Here is a 22789-nt window from a genome sequence, read left to right as displayed (position 1 = left end):
CCTCCACGAAATATGCTCTAGGGTTTTGTTTCTTAATTTTATTTTTAATTGGAAGATAATTTCTCTACAACATTGTGATGGCTTCTGCCATACATCAGCATGAATCAGCCATGGGGATACATATGTCCCCTCTCTCTTAAACCTCCATCCTATCTCCTCCCCGTCACACTCCTTTAGGTTATCATGCAGCACCAGCTTTGGGTTCCCCTCATCAAAGAGCAAATTCCCACTGTCTACTTTACATGTGGTAATGTACATGTTTCAGTACTACGCTCTCAAGCCATCCTACTGTCTCCCTGCTCCACTGTGACTGTAAGTCTGTTGCTTACATCTGCATCTCCTTTGAAACTGCCTCGAAAACAGACCATCAGTACCATCTTTCTAGATTCCATGTATATGTGTCAGTATATGATATCTTTCTCTTTCTGATTTACCTCACTTTGTATAATAGGCTCTAGGTTCATCTGCCTCAGTAGAACTGACTCAAATGCATTCTTTTTTCATAGCTGAGTAATATTCCACTCTATAGTGTTTTTCAAAAAATAAGTTAACCATCATAATACAAGAACAGCCAGCATTTTATTGGGAAGAAAGTCAGTAGGGTAACAGTAACTTCTGTATCTTTAAGAAGGTAGCAAGTCTTCCACTTCCAAATTCAAGAAAGGTGTAAGAATCTCCCGCAGTTCCCACATCCTGCGGCGCCCAAGAATTGTAGGGAGCACCTTTTCAAAGATAAACGTAGCATCAAAAAACAGTATGTAACATGAAAGTCCAGTCAAGGTGAGGACATAAAACATGATGAAAATCCTCAGTGCACATTTCCTAGAAGGAAAGAAAGACATTTGTGGTTAAGAACATCTGAAGGATGTAGAGAACAAACTAGTGGTTACCAGTGGGAAGAGGGCAGAGGGGAGGGGCAGGATAGGGCTAGAAATTAAGAGACACAAGCTATAATGTACAAAATGAATAAGCAACACGGATATATTGTATAGTACAGGGAAGTATAGCTATTATTTCATAATAAATTTAAATGCAGTATAATCTATAAAAATATTAAATCACTATGTTGTATAAATCTGTCCAAGAGTGTTTAATCGTGTCTGACTTTTCTGCAACCCCATAGACTGCAGTCCACCAGGCACCTCTGTTCATGGGATTTCCCAGGCAAGAATGCTGGAGTGGGTTGCCATTTCCTCCTTCAGGGAATCTTCCCGACCCAGGGATTGAACCCGCATCTCCTGCAATCGCAGGCGGATTCTTTACCACTGAGTCACCTTGGAAGCCCCTTTACCTGAAACCAATATGATATTATAAATGAGCTATACATCAACCAATTAATCAATAGGTAGATAAGTAAATAAACAAACAAAAGAACATTCTGAAGAAAATCACACTGATGTGACTCCTGGTTCCTCCATCTGTGTAGCTCTACAACTTCAAGTAAATAATTGAACTTCTCCTAACTGCTGTTGATGTCTGCAAAAGAAGGAACTTGGAGTAGATAGACTTAAGTCCATCCTAGGGCTGGCATTGGAATTCTAAGATTCTGTAGCCATGAGACAATAAAACCCTGATGCTGTGGAGCTCTTTGCTTTGAAATGCTGGTCTCACATCCAGTGGTTACTGCCACCCTTACTTCACTTGTGGGGTGCAGGAAGTCTGTTTGGGGAGAAATAAGGGCACAGCCAACTAGCTAGATTTTCCTCAGGGTACAAAATACCATGTGACAAGTGAATTCAGCTCTCTTTAACCCCGGTTTTATCCCACCACCAGACATGCCCTTTTTGCATTGTATTTATTTGCTTTGAAGTTTTTGCATTATTATCTAATTAGAAATGCAATACATGATTAGGGTAGAAGATCTGGAAAATCCAGAAAGACAGAAAGAACTAAAAGAAATGTCACAGATAATCCAGTTACCTGGACATAATTACTTTCTATAATACATTTCAGAAGAGAAAGTCTAGGGCACAGTTAAAGCTAGTTATGTGTATATTTTGTGACCCAACTCTTTGGATTCCATGAACCTGAGCCAAGTATCTTGGCATTATTGCTACTGGTTATCTCTTGGCAGGTACACAAATAATTGCTTCTACTTCACATATTTATTAAAGAGCCAGTGATGTTAAAATACTCTGTTTGAAAGAGACTTTGATGGCTAGCGAGGTGAAGCAGAAATAGCCTGTCCTCCAGGAGCACTAAATCTAGATTTGTTCCTTCTTATGCAAAGAAAAATGACTCACTACCAACACATACCTCGTAAATAAACACTATCTTCCTAAATTCCAAAACTAATCATATTTGGAAATACTAAGCTGGAACATTTTCCAAAACAACACCACATTTTAACATTAATTTTTAAAGAGAAAATAGTTTTTTTTTTTCTAAATTGCAGATAACTTGGAAAATAGAGAAATGAAAAACTATAATCCTATAACTTTAATATAATCAGTTATTGCTGCCTAGTTTCTAAGTCATGTATGACTCTTCACATCACCACCAGGCTCCTCTGTCCATGGAATTCTCTAGGCAAGAATACTGGAGTGGGTTTTCTCCTCCAGGGGGTCTTCCTGACCCAGGAATTGAACCAGTTTCTCCTGCTTTGCAAGCAGATATCTTCACTGTCTGAGCCACCGAGGAAGCCCCAACATCAATTAAAAAAAAAAAAAGAACTTTCCTTGCATAAAATCTTTAATCTTTTCCAAATGTTCACATTATATGTGGCCAATAAATAGAAGAAAACTATAAGAGAATTGAGGGATTGGGGATAATACCAGGAAGAGGCCACCCTCTGAAGCTAAAAACAACAAAATTGGTACAGAGTAATTGACTTTGGAAGATAAACCTCCTGAAAAGGGATAATGTATAAATATGCTTTAGTGGAATCAGAATGTTTCCAGTTCTCTGACAGGAGACTCATAAAAGTCTTAGACAGTCTTTACTAGGATGTAATTCTGTGATGTGTGTGCCTGCGCAGTTGTGCCTGATGCTTTGTGACCCCACGGACTGTAACCCACAAGGCAAATCTGTCTATCGGATTCTCCAGGCAAGAATACTGGAATGGGTTGCCATTTCCTCTTCCAGAGGATCTTACTGACCCAGGGATTGAATCCATGTCTCCTGGGCCTTATGCATTGGCAGGCAGATTCCTTACCACTTGAGCCATCTCTGAAGCCAGTTATGTGATGAAAGATGACCAACTAACCTGGGTTATCTGCCTGTATAACACAATTAAGTGAAAGTGAAAGTCACTCAGTTATGTCAGACACTTTGCGACCCCATGGACTGTCCATGGAATTTTCGAGGCTAGAATACTGGAGTGGGTAGCCTTTCCATTCTCCAGGGGATTTTCCCAACCCAGGGATCAAATCCAGGTCTCCTCATTGCAGGCAGATTCTTTACCATCTGAGCCACAAGGGAAGCCCAAGAATACTGGAGTGGGTAGCCTATCCCTTCTCCAGGGGATCTTCCCAACCCAGGAATCGAACTGGGGTTTCCTGCATTGCAGGCAGATTCTTTACCAACTGAGCTATCAAGGAAGCCCATAACACAATTAAGTGATCACCAAATGACATTCACTTACTCACTTATTTGTCTGTTTTTGAGATATAATTCACTTGCCATAAAACTTACTCTTTAAAGTGTATAATTCAGTGGCTTTTAGTTTATTCACAAGATTGTACAACCATCATCACTAATTCCAGAAAATTTTCATCAAAATCCCCCCACCCCCAAACAGTCACTCCCTATTTTTCACTATCCCTAGGCCTGGCAGCCACTAATCTAGTTTCTGCATACCTGGATTTTCCTATTTTTAATACTTTATATGAATGAAGTGATATAATATGTGGCCTTTTGGGTCTGACTTCTTTCACTTAGCATAATGTTTTCAAGGGTCATTCATGTTGTAGCATGTATAGATACTTTACTGTTTTTCATGGCAGAATAATATTCCATTGTATGGATATACCACATTTTGTTCACCTATTTAATCCGTTGATGAGTATTTGTAATGTTTCCACTTTTTAGCTACTGTGAATACTCATATACAGATTCTTATGTGGACATATATTTTCAGTTCTTTGGGTGCATACTTACAAGTGGATCATATGGTAGCTTAACATTTTCAGGAACTGTCAAACTCTTTTCCAAAGTGCTTGCACCATTTTACAATCCCACTAACACTGTCTGAGGATTCTAATTTCTCCACATCCTTTCCAATGCTTGTCATCATCTGTCTTTTTAATTATAGTTACCTTAGTGGTGTAAAGTAAGCTTTGGGAATTGGTGGTGGACAGGGAGACCTGGCGTGCTGCAGTCCATGGGGTTGCAAAGAGTCGGACATGACTGAGCAACTGAACTGAACTGAACTGAACTAGAGGTGTAAAGTGATATCTCATTATTTATTTGTTTATTTATTTTGGCTTGTGGGATCTTAGTTCCCTGACCAGGGATCAGAACTGGGCCTTGGCAATGAAAACACCAAGTCCTAATCACTGGATCGCCAGGGAATTCCCAGTATCTTATGATTTCGATTTGCATTTCCACAAAGGTCAATAATGCTTTCATTGTGCTTTTTCTGAAAATATTTTCAAGTGATTTTTGGCCATTTGTATATCTTCTTTGAAGAAATTTCTATTTGAGTTTTTTGCTTATATTAAAAATTAGGCTGTTTGTCTTTTGCTGTTGAGTTTCAAGAGTTCTTTATCTTTTCTGAATACTAAATATTTACTTTACAGAATTTTGAAAAAGTTGATTCTGACCATTTTTTCCAGCTCCCTCATTGATTTTTATAGAGGAGGAAGCTTTCTTTGATGGCCCTTACTTCACCATCAACATCACTCTTCACCTGTTACTTTAATTAATAAATAGGTTAAATATTTGTTGAGCATGATGAACATATTTTATATTTAATATCCACAAATGATCAAGACTCCTGCCTTCAAGTAGCCCATGGGTTATTAAGATAAGACAGATTGGAAATAATTTAACTACAATAGTATGCTGTGGGCACTATGTTGGGATTATGAGCACACACAAAAGAGAGAGCTGAAGATTCTACTTGGGTTAGTGCTTGGGGATAAAGAATCAAAAGAGCTTTCTTAAGCAAAAGAGATAAAATGGTTTTTATACCATTTTCATTATATTTTTATAAAACTGAGTTAATAGTATTTGTGCACATATGTGTTTGTGTGTGAAAACATAGCCAGAGTCTACTTAATTTTCACATTTTCTCTAACAAAAGAATAAAACAAAATAAAAAAAGATTTAAAAATATCTTTCTTAGAGGAAAGTACTACTCAAGGCATATATGATGGTATGGCATCTCCAGAATAAAAGATCCAGAGTCAGAATTTGCCAGCATGTGTGTCTTCAATATCATACAAGGGAGAGCCACCCTGCCTAGCAAACAAAGGTTTTCAAATCTGCTTAGCAGGTATGTTCTTTCAGTAGAGGTGGCTGCATTATAGCTTGCAGACACCATTCTTTAAAATTTACGTATATGTAGTTTTCTGGGGCTTCCCAGGTTTCTCACTGGTAAAGAATCCACCTGCCAATGCTTGAGATGCAGTTTCAGTCCCTGGATTGGAAAGATCCCCTGGAGAAGGAAATGGCAACCCACTCCAGTATTCTTGCCTGGAAAATTCCATGGACAGAGGAGACTGACAGGCTATAGTCCATTGAGTTGGCGAGAGTCGGACATGACTTGGTGACTAAGCAAGAATACATATATATGTAGTTATCTAAAACGTTAAGAAAGAAATATCTATATCTATATCTATGTCTATATTTATATCTATTGCAATAGGCATATGTCTCGGGGATTCCCTGGTGGGCCAGTGGTTAGGATTTGGTGCTTTAACTACTATAGCCAGGGTTCAATCCCTGGTAGGGGAACTAAGATCCCACCAGCCATGCAACGTGGCCAGTAAATGAAAGAAAATACTGATTGAAAATTTTAAAAATATTAAGAAGAAAAATATTACAACTTAAAGTTTTAAAGAAGAGTAATAAATAATTTATAAAAAAATAAATTCCTTGACGAAATTCAATCTTACTATAGTCCATTTATTTGGGGGACTCTGTCAGTCTCCAGAGATCCCTGTGTCTAACTCACCATGTTGTTATGTGGGGAGGGGAGCTCTCCTCCAAGGATGGTGATGAAGCCTGAAGAAGCAGGGGCTCCCTTTCATACATGCCCATTTCTTCAGGACTCTGAGAGTCTGGATTCCCTTGCATTTGGTACATCCCCAACTTCGTATCCAGCAGAGCCATGTCCTTGCAAAAGTTCTGGGAACAAAAAGAGCGATCATTTAAAAAACTGATTCTCATTGTCTGCCCTTCTCATTGGAGGTGATGCCAAGTATCTTTCCTCCAGAACACATAAAGTGTGTTGCAAATCACACGTGAGTCATGTGTACTAACTGTGTACTCACCTAAGGAAAGAAACTTACACATTCACAGAGTATTCAGATAGAAAGATAACTATTCTTTTATTGAATTCATCTATTCAATTTTTTCATCCATGCAAAACATATTTATTTGACTGACTCCACCAGGCACTATTCTAGGATGTGGCAGGTAACAAAATAGATAAGACATGGGCATTCTGTTATGCATGTGTTTTTTAACAAAAGGGACAAAGAATTCTATGTGTGTTTATAAGGTTTGGGTGGTAAGCAATAAACAACTAAATGCATATATTCATTAGATAACTATAGACTAAAATACATGCTAAAGAGAAAGTAAAAAATGTGAGGACACAGTAGCTGAGGTTTGGTTTGGGGACATCTCCTCTAGGATAGATGGGATGATTAAGCACCTCTGAATGGGTGACAGGTTCATTCATTCATTAATTCATTGTTTCACTCATGCATTCACATTTACCTCAGTGTATAAACTCTTGTGTGAGGAGTTCAGATGGAGTCATTTTTCTGGCTAGGGGATATTGGGGGAGGTCTGGGAGATGAGAGGACATTTGAGTTGAGCTTTGAAGAGTGGATAATATGTAGACATGGAGGATAAGCTGCAGATGGAGGAGCTGAAGGAGCAGCCCCAGGGTATGAGAGCTTGGAAGTACACCACAGCTGTGAGACGTTCTGTCAGTCCAAAGCAGAAGTTCAGGAGGGGAGGAAGAGGTAGAAAGAGACCAGTGTGTGGTATACACTCAACTTCCAGGGAAAGAATAACCTCTGTGTGTAGATTTAAATAATTTCATTTTATCATTATTTGAACTTGTGTAACTGTGAAATCTTACCTCTATTCTTGTAATGAGTTTTTCCTTTAATTTATGAGCTTCATCACAAGCATCTTCCTGAAAAGACACCCACAATTTTGGGTAAAATAGAAGTTACATTTTCTAGTTTATACAATGAAACCATACTCATTCTGATACCACTAAGTTGTGGGGAGGCTTCACTGAAACTTACTTTTATTCAGTAAAACCCTTCCTCTTAGAAAAAATTCATTGTGCGATCACAATAAATTGCAGAAGGTATCACCACAAGATCAATAAATTATTTTCAATACTTCAAAGATATAAATTTTCACAATAGCAGCGTATTACAAATAATTTTTTTCTCTATCTACTACTTTTTCCTTGCTTCTTAAACTTTTACCAGGACACTAGTTGGAGAAACATAGTATGTTTCTGAGAAAAAAATAAAACTATATTTTTTTAAACTATTTTAAAATTTACAATGTATAAATGTAAGTCTTCATTATGTTTGAATATTTGGGCATTCAGCTCAGTTCAGTTCAGCCGCTCAGTCGTGTCTGACTCTTTGCGACCCCATGAATCGCAGCACACCAGGCCTCCCTGCCCATCACCAACTCCCAGAGTTTACTCAAACTCATGTCCATCGAGTCAGTGATGCCATCCAACCATCTCATCCTCTGTTGTCCCCTTCTCCTCCTGCCCCGAATCCCTCCCAGCATCAGGGTCTTTTCCAATGAGTCAACTCTTCACGTGAAGTGGTCAAAGTATTGGAGTTTCAGCCTCAGCATCAGTCCTTCCAATGAATATTCAGGACTGATTTCCCTTAGGATGGACTGGTTGGATCTCCTTGCAGTCCAAGGGACTCTCAAGAGTCTTCTCCAACACCACAATTCAAAAGCATCAATTTTTTGGCACTCAGCTTTCTTCACAGTCCAACTCTCACATCCATACATGACCACTGGAAAAACCATAGCCTTGACTAGACGAACCTTTGTTGGCAAAGTAATGTCTCTGCTTTTTAATATGCTCTCTAGGTTAGTCATAACTTTCCTTCCAAGGAGTAAGTGTCTTTTAATTTCATGGCTGCAATCAACATCTGTAGTGATTTTGGAGCCCCCCCAAAATAAAGTCTGACACTACTTTCCACTGTTTCCCCATTTATTTCCCATGAAGTGATGGGACCAGATGCCATGATCTTAGTTTTCTGAATGTTGAGCTTTAAGCCAACTTTTTCACTCTCCTCTTTCACTTCATCAAGAGGCTTTTTAGTTCCTCTCACTTTCTCCCTTAGAGTTTAGTAAAAGTGCTGTCCACAAAAAGTGTCTTGTTCCTCTTTTCTTCCCATGTATCTCAGTAAGATCAAGGTACAGGCTGAAAGCAAATCATCCTCTTCTGAGATGCAAATGCCATTTGCACATATGTCCTGAGTAAATAATGCTTAGAAAGGTTTTTAATTAATCATCCCATAATAGACTTGTAGGATATGTTGAAAAGCCAAGCCTTAACAGAAAAAAGAGTGTCCTGTGATTCAAGGAGGTGCCATTTCTGGAAACTAATCCTTAAAAATTACTTGCAAAAGCAAGAAAAGTTATGGATTTTTGAGGTATAGTTTGTAATTGATTATAAAACCACAAATATCTAACAAAATAAGTTTAATAAATCCAAAAATCAAATCCTGCCTCATATAAACCATGAAAAGTAAAAGGACATCTAGTGGCATAGAAAGTTGTTGAAGAAAAATGCTAAATGAAAAAGCAAGTTGCAAAACAATATATGTAATATTAACTCATTAAAATAATAATATTATAATATATATATTAAAACATTTAGAAGAATATAAATATACTAAAATGTTCACTGTGTTTATTTTTGAGAGTGGTTTTATTTTTCTTTTTATATGCAATACTTTTATAATTTTTTAACTATTAAAATAAGCATGCATTACTTTTGTTAGAAGAAAAAATAGTTTTTATATTCTTTTTTGTATTTACTTTTAATTAGAGGACAATTACTTTACAAGGTTGTATTGGTCTCTGTGGTACAGCAATGTGAATCAGCCATAAGTATACATATATCCCCTCCCTCTTGACCCTCCCTCCCACCCCATCATCCCACCCGCTAAGCTGTCACAGAGCACAGAGGAGTTGAGCTCCCTCTATGTCACAGCAACTTCCCACTAGCATCTATTAACACACGGTAGTGTGTATATTTCAGTGCTACTCTCTCAGTTCTTTGCTCCTTCTTCTTCCCCTGCTGCGTCCAAAAGTCTGTTGTTCTCTATGGCTGTTTCTCTATTCCTGCCCTGAAAATAAGTTCATCAGTACTGTAATATTTTTTAATTAGACTGCAAGCACAAGACTCTTTTCATGTGGAAATACAGACATAAATAATAGTAAGTTCCCATCTAGGTCTAAAATTCTGAGTCTTGTTTTGTTGAATTTTGGATTCCATTCACTAAAATTTGAAATTTCTTTGCAGAACTATTTTTCTTCTTTAAAGACATTTTATCATTACCTTGACAAAATTGTTATCCATTTCTCCTATTTGCTTTTTAATTTCCATGATCTTCTCCTTTAAAACAAAAGAGTATAGGACAAAAGATGTAACAAATGATGTGTGAAACTGAAAAAGAACAAATGACAATTTTTTAGAAGAATGCTCATTCATGATCAAATAGTCTGAGATTTAATAGAAGCTGGGTTTTCTTCCATCCTGTTCTGGATGCTGATCTGCAAAATCAACATTAAATCAAATCAAAAATACGTCATTGGCCACATCCTATGTAAGTGGCCATGGAGTTAGGCATTGTGCTTGTTGGATACAAGCAATAAGAGTGTTTACCCTCAAACTGCCTATAGAAAATGTATAATCTACACCCTCTTTTTTTTCCCCAAGTTCATTCATCACCAACCCCTGAATTGTGTGATTTAATTATTTAAAAAGGAGCTGTGAGATAATAATCACATTTTACGCAGTGCCCTAGTAAGTATCTTTGCACAGTAATTATCAAAGATAATTGTACCAAAGGTAACTGAGATAGGAATCAGTCTCAGGATGAAAGTTATTGTCATAGAGATATTTCAGAAAGCTTTGTGGACTCAATATCAGGCTACTTCAAAGTCCTTTCCTCAGCTTAAAGATCTCATAAATTTGTTTCTGATGTGTGTGTGTTTAAATACTTTCACCAATTTCCCCGTCCTCCCTCTTTCATGCTTTGAGTCATTCCATTTACTCATGAGAAATAAATGAGCCGATACATGTGATGTGTGTGTGTGTTAGTCACTCAGTCGTGTCTGACTCTTTGCAATCCCATGAACTGTAGCCCGCCAGCATTCTCTGTCCATGGAATTCTCCAGGCAAGAATATTGGAGCCAGACTTCTCTGTCTATGGAATTCTCCAGGCAAGAATACTGGAGTGGATTGCCATTACCTTCTCCAGAGGATCTTCCCAACCCAGGGATTGAACCTTGGTCTCCTGTATCACAGGCAGATTCTTTACCACTTGAGCAACAGGGAAGTTCAATACATGTGATACTACTTATTAATTTACTTCTCCTTGAACTTTCCCACACATTGCTTTTCCTATAGCTATTTCTAACAATAGCTCACTTGATAAAGAATCCGCCTGCAATGCAGGAGACCCCAGTTCAATTCCTGGGTTGGGAAGATCCCCTGGAGAAGGGATAGACTACCCACTCCAGTATGCTTCAGCTTCCCTTGTGGCTTAGCTGGTAAAGAATCTGCCTTCAATGTGGGAGACCTGGGTTCGATCCCTGGGTTGGGAAGATCCCCTGGAGAATAGAAAGGCTACCCACTCCAGTATTCTGGCCTGGAGAATTCCATGGGTCCCAAAGAGTTGGACACAACTGAGTGACTTTCACTTCACTTTCACTTTTCCCTCCACCAGAGTAAACCTAAAGCCATTCTTAGGACTTTGCTTCTGTAACAATTGTATTTAAAGTTCCTTACTTGTTATATTACTGTGTTTGTTTTTACACAGCCTTTTCCATCAGTCTTTAGTCTTAGGACAGAGTTGTGTCAATTTTTAAAGTCACATTTATTGAGGTACAATTTACATAACGTAAAACTTATCTTTTAAAAGTGTACCGTGCTACAAATTTTGACATACGCATCCTGTCCCTGGTACACAATCACCACTACAGCAAGATATGGAATATTTCCATCACACCCCAAACTTCTTTGTGTTCCTTTCTCCGGCCTTTCCCCACTGCAGCCAGTGACCACTAGTCTATTTTTCATTCCTATGGTTTTTTCTTTTTCAGAATGGTGCAGAAATGGGATCATGAAGTATGCAATCTTTCAAGTCTGGCTTCTTTCACTTAGCATCATGCACTTGAGATTTAGATATGTTGTTGGATGATTAAGAAGTCTCTTTTTAATCTCTGAATAACATTCCATCATTTAGTACATACCACAGTTTATCCACTCACCAGTTGGTGCATATTTGGGCTGTTTCTAGTTTTCAAGTCTGTGCCCATTTTTTTAGAGTGTGTGCAAAGCCATATATTTCCAGGATAGAGAATCCTCATGATGCCTTCCTTTTTCATATTTAGTTTGCATTTTCAAAGTATGTCTGTTTAATTTTATTTATTTATATTTCTAAGTTATTTTTTAAAAGTTTATACTGAGTATAGTTGATTTACAATTCTTTGTTAGTTTCAGCTATACAGCAAAATGATTCAGTTACACACATTTCCATTCCTTTTTGGATTCTTTTCCCTTTTCATATTATCCCAAGCCCCTGTTGATTTGTTTTCTTAATCTCATTGCTATTTGTCTCTGTGCTCTTTTTTCTCTCTTCATTCTTTTGATATCCATCCCTCCCTGTCCTTTCCTCCGGTGAACCCACATTTCTGTATTTTCTGACTTTTGGAGGAAATTTTTTAAGGGGAAAAATGTTTCTTGGCCTTTGTCCTCTTCCCTTTCTTCATAGTTTTCAATTTCCAAAACCCTAGATAGTGGGGAAAAAAAGCTGATTTTCCAACTAGCACAAAGTGAGGTTGCTACGTCAAAATGTTGCACTAAGTCATAGTTAAAGCAGTTTTTTCCCTCGGTGAAAAATCTTTACATGGCTTTTAATATGTGAGAGGTCGAAATAAATATTATTTCCCACTGTAAAAGAGGCATTTTTTCTCCTTCTTTTGAAATTTACTTAATTTAAATTTGGCTTGAATAAAGCAGAATCTGGCAATTTCAGTAAAAAAAAAAAATGTAGTTAGACACAGACTTTTTCCATTTTTAGAGACTGTTCTTCAAATGCCTGAAGTTTATTAGAGAAGAAAAACTACCAGCCAGGGCTCTGAAAGTTAATTCTTATCCAAAGTTGGTACCTACTTTTCTAATATTCTATGACTCTTAAAAAGGGAAAAGTAAACCTTTCTCAGAAAAGAATCTCTAAGAAATGCAAGGAGACAAAAACAATAAGAAAGCTTTGGATACTGTGAAAACCAACGTAAGAACTCTTCATGAAGGTATCAAAGACAAACACAAATCTATCTCTTATGTTCTAGGGATGCAGTTCTTCACAAATATGTATTTCTTGCATGTTTTTTTTTTTTTTTTCTGAACTGGTAGGTATTGGGATACAGATATTAAGATGAGAACTTTTCTCTTAAGGAACTCTTCATTATTTCAAGTGGCATTGGGATGAAAACCTGCCAAATTTGACTGAATTTCTAGGTAGAACAGAAAAGTCTAGCCTTTTAGTGTGTTGTTAGAGAATAGGAGTGGTGGTACCTAGGTAAAATGTGCTCAGAACTGACCACGAGATCCATCATACCAGGGATCAAACCTGTGTCCTCTACAGTGGAGGCTTGGAGCCTTAACCATCGGACTGCCAGGGAAACCCTTTAATTCTTATGACATGTTAAACAACAGATGGGGTGGGAAGAGGTTACAGAGTCCCCACAACCTCCCCGATTTTCTCCCAAGCCTTCAGCTTACCTCCATGTTCACCCCCTGATCAGAGTCAAGGTCCTGGTTTGATCCCAGCTTTTCAATTTGGCCCTCCAGGGATATAACCTCACTTAATAAGCTGCAAACAGACCAAGAGAGGGACTTAGTCCTGTGGCTTAAGAAAAATCCCCAAGGGATAATCTTTTTTTATCTTGAAAGATCACTTCTGACCTTTCAAAAATGAAATCCTATTCCTGTATAAAGGGGACTCCTGGGTGGTGATTGTGTTGGAATGGGAAGTTATAAATGCAATTCAAGAAAGTGAAAAACATTCTAAGTTATCTAGATAATTGTAAAGAAGTGTAGTCCTAACTGGATACAGAAGCAGAAATGTAAAATGCACTTATAACTGGTAAGCTCTGAATGAGCTCTGTCATTAATATTAATACCAATATCCATTTCTTGGTTTTAATGATACCATTGGTATCATTGGTAAAGTACCAACCCATTGGTTTTGAGTTGGACAAGATGCTACCGTTTGGAAGGTTGAGGGTAGGGTGCATGGGGTTATGCTATATATTTCTTCGAAAATTCCTGTGAATTTGCAATTATTTCAAAATAAAAAATATAATGAGAACATATTATTAATAATTTTAAGCCAATAAATTAGATAATTTAGATGAAAAGGGCAAGTTCCTTAAAAGATACAATCTACTACTGAAATATACTCAAGAGCTAGGTAGCCTGTGCAGCCCTCTGATCCTATACTATATCATTAAAAAAAATTAAATTTGTAGTTAAAATCTTGCCATAGTGAAAGCTCCAGGCAATATGGCTTCACTGGAGAATTCAACCAAACAGTTAAGAAAGAAATTATGTCAGTTTTACATAAACTCATCCAGAAAATAGAGAACTGTGCAAAAACATCCCAATTTTTTCTTTGATACTAAATATAAGTTTTTTTGATACCAAACATAATTCTGATACTAACACTAGACATTACAAGAAAGCAAAACACAGGTCAATATCTCTCATTAACATACACGTTAAAGATCCATTTTAGTAAGCTGAATCCAACAACATATAAAAAGGATGATATGACCAGGTGGTATTTATTCTGGGAATTCAAGGCTGGTTCAGCACTCAAAAACCAATCATTATAATTCACCATATCAAGAGATTTATAAATGAACAAAAAATATGATCATTCACAGCTGCAGCAAAAGCTATTGAAAAAATTCAGTATCATTCCTGATTTTAAAAACAACTCAGTAAACTAGGAATAGAAGAAATCTTCTCAGTTTGAGAAAGAGCAATTTAAAAACAAAAACAAAAGCCCGGATAATATCACACTAATGCTCTCGCTCTTCCTGTAAGACTGAGAACTAAGTAAGTATGTCTGCTATCTGCTGCCATTCCTCCTGCTCAACATCACCCTAGAAATTCTAGCCAATGTAATAAGGCAACAAAAGAAAGTAAAAGGAATACAGATTGGAAAGGAAGATAGAAAGCTGTCTCTATTTGCTGATGACGTAACTATCTATGTGAAAAATTCCAAATAATCGGTAAAGACTATTAAAACTAATAAATGAGTTCAGCAAGGTCACAATGGAAAGTCAAATACAAAATGTTAGCTGTATTTCTATATACTAGCTATTAACAATAAGAAACTGAAAATTTTTAAGTACCGTTTATAACAGAATCAAAAACATGAAATAGATATAAATCTAAAAAAATGTGAAATATCTGTACACTGAACACTACACAACCCTGATGGAAGAAATCAAAGACTTAACTAGAGAGAAATGCTGTATTCACGAATCAGAAGAGTTGATATTGCTAAATATTAATTATTCCAAAATGTATCTATCAATTAATGGTAGTTCCAATCAAAATCGCAGCAAGATTGACAGGTTGATTGTAAAACCTATGTGGAAAATCAGCCAAGAAAAAGTAGAATAGCTAAAAAATTTTGAAAAATTAGAACAAAAATTAATGACCTACTGTAACAGGGAACTCTGCTAAATATTCTGTAATAACCTAGATGGGGAAAGAATTTGAAAAAGAATAGATACATGTATGTGGGTCTGCATGCTAAGTTGTTTCAGTCCTGTCCAATTTGTGACCCTATGGGCTGTAGCTGGCCAGGTTCCTCTGTCCATGGGATTCTTCAGGCAAGAGCACTGGAGTGGGTTGCCATTTCCTCCTCCAGGGGATCTTCCCAATCCAGGGTTCGAATCCATGCCTCCTGCATTGCAGGTGGATTCTTTACCACCGAGCCACTGAGGTAGCCCCTTAGATACATGTATGTGTACAACTAGATCACTTTGCTGCACACCTGAAACTAATGCACACTAATACTCCTAATAATAATAATTAGCCAGTAATTAGTTATTAACTAATAACAAATAGTTAATAACTAATACTCCATTTCCTTAGAAGAAATGGAGTAGCCCTCATAGTCAACAAAAGAGTCCAAAATGCAGTACTTGGGTGCAATCTCAAAAACAACAGAATGATCTGTTTGTTTCCAAGGCAAACAATTCAGTATCACAATAATCCAAGTCTAAGCCCCAACCACTAATGCCGAAGAAGCTGAAGTTGAACAGCTCTATAAAGACCTACAAGATCTACAACTAACACTCAAGAAAGATGTCCAGTTCATCGTAGGGGACTGGAATGCAAATGTAGGAAGGCAAGAAGTATTTGGAGTAACAGGCAAGTTTGGCCTTGGAGTCCAAAATGAAGTAGGGCAAAGGCTAACAGAGTTTTGACAAGAAAACGCACTGGTCATAGCAACAACAGAAGAGAAGACTACACACCGACATCACCAGATGGTCAATACTGAAATCAGATTGATTATATTCTATGCAGCCAAAATGGAGAAGCTCTATATAGTCAGCAAATAAGATCTGTGGGTCAGATCTTGAACTCCTTATTGCCAAATTTAGACTTAAATTGAATAAAGTAGGGAAAACCACTACACCATTCAGGTATGACCTAAATAAAATTCCTGATGATTATACAGTAGAAGTGACAAATAGATTCAAGGGATTAGATCTGATAGACAGAGTGCCTGAAGAACTATGGATAGAGGTTTGTGACATTGTACAGGAGGCAGTGATCAAGACCATACCCAAGAAAAGGAAATGCCAAAAGGAAAATGGTTGTCTGACAAGGCCTTCCAAATAGCTGAAAAGAAGAGAAGCAAAAGGCAAAGGAGAAAAGGAAAGATAATGCTGATCTGAATGCATAGTTCCAAATAAAGACAAGGAGAGATAAGAAAGCCTTCCTCAGTGATCAATGCAAAAGATAGAGGAAAACAATAGAATGGGAAAGACTAGAGATCTCTTCAATAAAACTAGAGATACCAAGGGAACATTTCATGCAAAGATGGGTACAATAAGGAAATAAATGGTATAGACCTAACAGAAGCAGAAGATATTAAAAAGAAGTGGCATGAATACACAGAAGAGCAATACAAAAAAGATCTTCATGACTCAGATAACCACAATGGTGTGATCACTCACCTAGAGCCAGACATCCTGAAATGTGAAGTCAAGTGGGCCTTAGGAAGCATCACTACGAGCAAAGCTAGTGGAGGTGATAGAATTCCAGTTGAGCTAGTTCAAATCCTAAAAGATGATGCTGTGAAAGTGCTGCACTCAATATGTCAGCAAATTTGGAAAACTCAGCAGTGGCCACAGGACTGGGAAATGTCAGTTTTCATTCCAACCCCAAAGAATGGCAATGTCAAAGAACTACCACACAATTGCACTCATCTCAGACACTAGCAAAGTTATACTCAAAAGTTGCCAAGCCAGGCTTCAACAGTATGTGAACTGTGAACTTCCAGATGTTCAAGCTGGATTTAGATAAGGCAGAGCAACCAGAGATCAAATTGCCAACATCCGTTGGATCATCAAAAAAGCAAGAGAGTTCCAGAAAAACTTCTATTTCTGTTTTATTGACTATGACAAAGCCTTTGACTGTGTGGATCATAACGAACTGTGGAAAATTCTTAAAGAGATGGGAATACCAGACCACCTTACCTGCCTCTTGAGAAATCTGTATACAGGTCAAGAAGCAACAGTTAGAACCGGACCAAGAGCAATGAACTAGTTCCAAATCGAGAAAGGAGTATGTCAAGGCTGTATATTGCCACTTTGCTTATTTAACTTAAATGCAGAGTACATGATGCAAAATGCCAGGCTGGATGAAGCACAAACTGGAATTAAAATTGCCAGAAGAAATATCAATAACCTTAGATATGCAGCTGATACCACCCTTATGGCAGAAAGTGAAGAAGAACTAAAGAGCTTCTTGATGAAAGTGAAAGAGGAGAGTGAAAAAACTGGCTTAAAACTCAACGTTCAAAAAACGAAGATCATGGCATCTGGTCCCATCATTTCCTTGCAAATACATGAGGAAACAATGGAAACAGTGACAGACTTTATTTTCTTGGACTCATAGTCACTGCAGGTGGTGACTGTAGGCATGAAATTAAAAGACACTTGCTCCTTGGAATAAAATGTATGACCAACCTAGACAGCATATTAAAAAGCAGAGACATTACTTTGCTGACAAAGGTCTGTCTAGTCAAAGCTATGGTTTTCCCTGTAGTCATGTATGGATGTGAGAAAGCTTTCTAAAGAAAGCTGAGCCCTGAAGAATTGACGCTTTTGAACTGTGGAGTTGGAGAAGACTCTTGAGAATGAATCCCTTGGACTGCAAGGAGATCAAACCAGTCAATCCTAAAGAAAATCAGTCCTAAATAGTCATTGGTAGGACTGATGCTGAAGCTGAATGTCCAATACTTTGGCCACCTGATGGAAAGAACTGACTCCTGGTAAAGACCCCGATGCTGGGAAAGACTGAAGGCAGGAGGAGAAGGGGACACCAGATGATAAGATTGTTGGATGGCATCAGTGACTTGATGGACATGAGTTTGAGCAAGCTCTGGGAGTTGGTGATGGGCAGGGAAGCCTGGCGTGCTGCAGTCCATGCAGTCATAAAGAGTTGGACATGACTGAGTGACTGAGTGAACTGAACTGAAACTAACATGTTGTTAATCAACTATACTACAACATAAAATAAAATTTTAATTTAAAAAAGAAAAGGAATAAAAACAGATAACAAAAATTAGTATTTGACTTAGAAAAAAATTAGAACAAAACTGAATAGCACTCACTACCTAATTTAAAGACTTCATATAAAGCTACAGTAATCATGGTAGTGTGGTGGTGGTGTTGCTCTTTTAGTTGCTAAGTCATGTCCGACTCTTTTGAGATCCCATAAACTGTAGCCCACTAGAGGACAGGCTCCTCTGTCCCTGGGATTACCCAGGCAAGCTTCTGGAGTGGGTTGCCAGTTCCATCTAAAAGGGATTTCCCTACCCAGAGATTGAAACCACATCTCCTGCCATTGGCAGGCAGATTCTTCACTACTGAGCCGCCAGGGTAGACTCAAGTGGATGTTTACAGTGTGTTTATTAATGATTGCTTAAAAAAAACCTAAATATGCCTCAGTTAGTGAAAGAATAAATTGTAGCATATTTATATAAGGGAATACTGTTCTGCAACAAAAAGGAACAAATTATTGATGTGTACAACACGGATGAACCTCAAATTACATTCTTTATACTAAAGAAAGATGGTAGACTCAAAAGGCTATATGCTGCGTAATTCCACTTATGTAATTCCACTATTCTAGAATAGGCAGAACTGTTCAGACAGAGAATAGATAAGTGGTCACTAGCACCCTGGGGAAGGGTGTTAACTATAAAAGAGTATGAGGGATGTGGGGAGTGATGAAAGTGTTCTTTATCTTCACCGTGGTGGCTAAACAATAGTATACATTTTTCAAAACTTGCAGAACTGTACAATAAAAGATATAATTTTACAGTATGTAAATTATAACTTAGTTTCAAAAAGGGAAAAAAAAAGTTTTTGGCCATACCACACAGTTTGTGAGATCTTCGTTTTCTAACTAGGGATTGAACCCATGCCCTCTGCAGTGAAAGCGTGGAGTCTTAACCACTGGACCAGTAGGGAATTCCCATGGAAAGAAACTTTAATGTGCTGAGTTTGAATTAATAAAAACACAGAATCTTTTAAAATCCAAATATTATTTGTGCTCTGGAAGAAAAAAGAGGGGAGTACCTTGAACAGGATAGTTAGAAAGCTGATACAGAGATGTTTAGCTAAAGGTATGGTGATGTTTAACTGAATATAAAGAAGATGTTTAACTGAAAGGCAAAGAAACATCTAGAAGAGTAGCTCTGCAGTAGGAAAGAGTTTGGAATGTGGTAGGAAGATTCAGACAGCCAGAGGAATTATTTCTTAAAATAGCTTCCATTTATTAATTGCTATTATATATCAGGTACTGACTATATTAAATGCTTTACACATGGCATTTTGTTTAGTACCCGCAATAAACCAGTGAGGTGGCTATCATTACTTCTTTATAGATGAGGACAGTCAAGTCTTAAAAAAAAAGTTGATTAACCTATCCAAGAAAGGTCAATATCAATATTCAAACCTGGGTCCCTCTGACTCCAAAGTCCAGTCTCTATGCCAGTGACTGCATAAATAACAACTTTGTCATTTCTGTTTCACCTTGAAACTTTTAACTTGAATTCAAATATGCATTTTCAAGCACACTTTAACAGTTTTTTCATGTCATACTGGTTGGATTCCTTTGGACAATACTGGATAAAACTCAAGGATCACTGGAAACCTCAATATGTCCTTTTGATAACTGCTAATGTAGCTTCAAGGAGAGAATCTCTGAAGGCAGTCCTTCCCTTGGGAGAAGAGAGAGCAAAGATGCATATAACTTTGATGTAGGCTTCGAGATTCTGTGACATGACTTTTAATTCTAAGGCCTTTTGCTTCCCAGGTCTTTCCAGATGGCGCTAGTGGTAAAGAATGCACCTGTCAATGCAGGAGACAAGAGGCGCAGGTTCAGTCCCTGGGTTGGGAAGATCTCCTGGAGAAGGGAATGGCAACCCACTCCAGGATTCTTGCCTGGAGAATCCCGTGGACAGAGGAGACTGGTGGGCTACAGTCCATAGGGTCGCAAAGAGTCGGACACGACTGAAGTGACTTAACACATATACTTCTTTTCATAAAGACATTACCACCTTACACCTGTAGTTTTGTAAATTTCTGAAGCTATGAAACTTTTCATTATTTTCTGACCCACCCCAACACCCTACAATTACCTCTTCACTGTGTTTTCTGTTAGGCTTATGTTTTGAATAATATTTTTAATTTTCTCCATCCAGCCTATATGATCAGCTCCAAGTTCTTTCACTTGTAGACCCATCTGTGTATTCCAGTGGTTGAGCTGGGAGAACATGTTCTCCTGACTCCTACAGAGATATGATTATGATCAGTTTTAAGGTAGGAAATGGGAAACATCTCACAAAGCCTGAAACCCTCTTTCTATAGGTGGCAAATAAGTCTGCTTATTCATTTTCTGTCACCAAAATAGGCCAGGAGGCACTTAGGCATTAAGAAAGGAGTTTGGATATTTATTTAATACCCATTTTAACAGACTTTTTTAAGGCTGGAGAAAATAAAGTATGTTTTCCATTCAGTAAACAATGTAGATATATTTTTAATTTCCCTGCTTGGAATGAATGTTAAGTGTTGATTTCAGGATGGTGGTTACATCTGGGTGAAGGAGAAGAAGTTATATAAATACATAGGGAACGGGTCCATAAGGATTTAACCATACATTTTTAATAATAATTATAATATTCTTCATCTCTAGAAAATTATATAAGAGTGATGAGATGTGTAATAAGTCCAGGGTCCAAAGAAGAGCATGCAAAGAGAACCCCATGGTCTCCCTACGTCCCTCTTCATCTTTCTTGCTGGAACAGGTAGGTAGTTACTTGTGCATGTGATTGTTTTGTGGTTCAAGACATGTGATGATTTTAAATCTTCTAAGCTTTCCATAAGCTCTCTGCTAAGTTTCATGCTCCCCTCCACAAAACACCACTCAGTGTTCCCTCTTGCATTCACCAAGGCTTACTCTTCAAGGATGTTCTCCTCTGAAAACTGCAAAGATGTAGATGCTTGGGGATCTTCATGTTGAACGTGATCTCTTTCTTGCTCATCCTGTTCACTCTGCAGGTCCTGGCCATGCCCAGCTTTCAGCTCCAACTTATCCTGATAAAGATTATGAAGGGAGCAAAGCAGAACAGAAGGGTTGTCACAAGAGGTGGTGGTCCCTCTATGGTACCCATGCCCTCGTCTCTGGGGGCAAGCACATGACCATTTCCGAGGCTGGAGTCCCCTGATGCATTTGTGAGGTAGGCTGACACTCCCCCTGCTCTGTGACAGAGGAAGGCTGGGGCGGGAATGTGGAGAGTAGGGAGAACAGATCAGCCCCCTATTGATATACCTGTACAGATCATTGGCCAAGTCAATAGGAACAGCATCCACCTACCTCTACAAATGGCCTTCGAGCACATCATCCTTTAAATGACAGCCCTGACATGGACAAATGTAGGTGCTGAATTTCTCTAGGCCATTCATTCATATTTAGTGATTTGGCCAAGGTCACATGGTGCAGTGAGTTAAGTGATGACCCCCCCAAAAGATATTTCTATATCCTAATACTAAGCCCCCTGAGAATGTGACCTTGTTTGGAAAAAAGGGTCTTTGCAGATGTAATGACGTTAATAATGATCTTGAGATCAGATTACCTTGGATTACCTGGGTGTGTCCTAAATCCTATGATGAGTGTCCTAATGAGAAACAGAAGAGGAGAAGACATAGAGAAACTCATGTGGAGATGGACATACATTGAAGTTTATGCAGCCACAAACTAAGGAATGCCTGGAGTCACCAAAACCTGGAAGATAAATGGAAAAATTCTCCCCAAAAGCCTTCCAAGGACGTGTGGTCTCACTGACCCCTTGATTTTGGATTGTTGGCCTCCAGAACTATGACAGAATACATTTTCTTGTGGCTTTAAACCACTAAGTCTAACTTGTTATAGCTACCATAAGAAACCAACCCATATGGCTGGTAAGTATACGGACTAGAACTTGAACTAGGTTTTCTGATTCCCAAACCATGGCTCTTTCATTGTATCTAGGACTTGGGTTCAGATTAAGGAATACCTAGTTCCTATCTCTGGTGCTTTCACAACCCACTGGTGCCTCACCAGAGATGAAGGATTATTACATTTACAGATGAAGAAACCAAGGCTGGATTTTCCAAGTATGATGTGACTCCACTATTTCTTATATCTCCACTATATCTCTTTGTAAATAAAAGGCATCCACAATTTGAATTTCTTTCCACTAAATCTTTGGCCAGGATATTCAAAAGCAGCAGAAACACTGCGATGTAGAGAAAGGCAACCACATTGGGAAGCAGAGAACCGGAGGTCTAAGTCTTGTTCTACCGCTCTGAGTGTTGAACAAGTCACTTAACCACCATAAAGCTCAGCTTCCTGGCCTAGTAAGAAAACTGGGCCAGACCATCTCTAGAGGTCTATGTCAATAATCTGTGATAACATTTCATCATCATCAGTCATTTTACTGTAGTAGTTAACATATCACAAAAGAGTCAAAAGGCAAGAAATAGAAATAAAAAGAGTTTTAAAAAAAATCTATGAGACTAGGACTTCCCT

At 38.0% G+C, this 22789-nt stretch overlaps 1 protein-coding gene across 1 annotated transcript in view; it reads right to left on the bottom strand.

Annotated features, from left to right (window-relative positions):
- Positions 1-560: 560 nt before the first annotated feature.
- The window catches only part of SMCO2 (single-pass membrane protein with coiled-coil domains 2), a 35737-nt gene continuing 13508 nt past the window's right edge, over positions 561-22789 (bottom strand). Inside the window, exons 4-10 of the mRNA XM_070454180.1 lie at positions 21179-21315; positions 20361-20510; positions 13184-13274; positions 9734-9790; positions 7259-7315; positions 6119-6291; positions 561-822 (exon numbers count right to left, since the gene is read on the bottom strand). Coding sequence (XP_070310281.1) covers positions 624-822; positions 6119-6291; positions 7259-7315; positions 9734-9790; positions 13184-13274; positions 20361-20510; positions 21179-21315 — 864 coding nt within the window. The 3' untranslated portion in view covers positions 561-623. The remainder of the gene's footprint in view (positions 823-6118; positions 6292-7258; positions 7316-9733; positions 9791-13183; positions 13275-20360; positions 20511-21178; positions 21316-22789) is intronic.

The sequence above is a fragment of the Odocoileus virginianus genome, chromosome 23, assembly GCF_023699985.2.
Source record: "Odocoileus virginianus isolate 20LAN1187 ecotype Illinois chromosome 23, Ovbor_1.2, whole genome shotgun sequence".
In the NCBI taxonomy this organism is placed as follows: domain Eukaryota; kingdom Metazoa; phylum Chordata; class Mammalia; order Artiodactyla; family Cervidae; genus Odocoileus; species Odocoileus virginianus.
The sequence above is the reverse complement of the archived record's forward strand: the minus strand, read 5'-3'. Positions and strand labels throughout refer to the sequence as shown.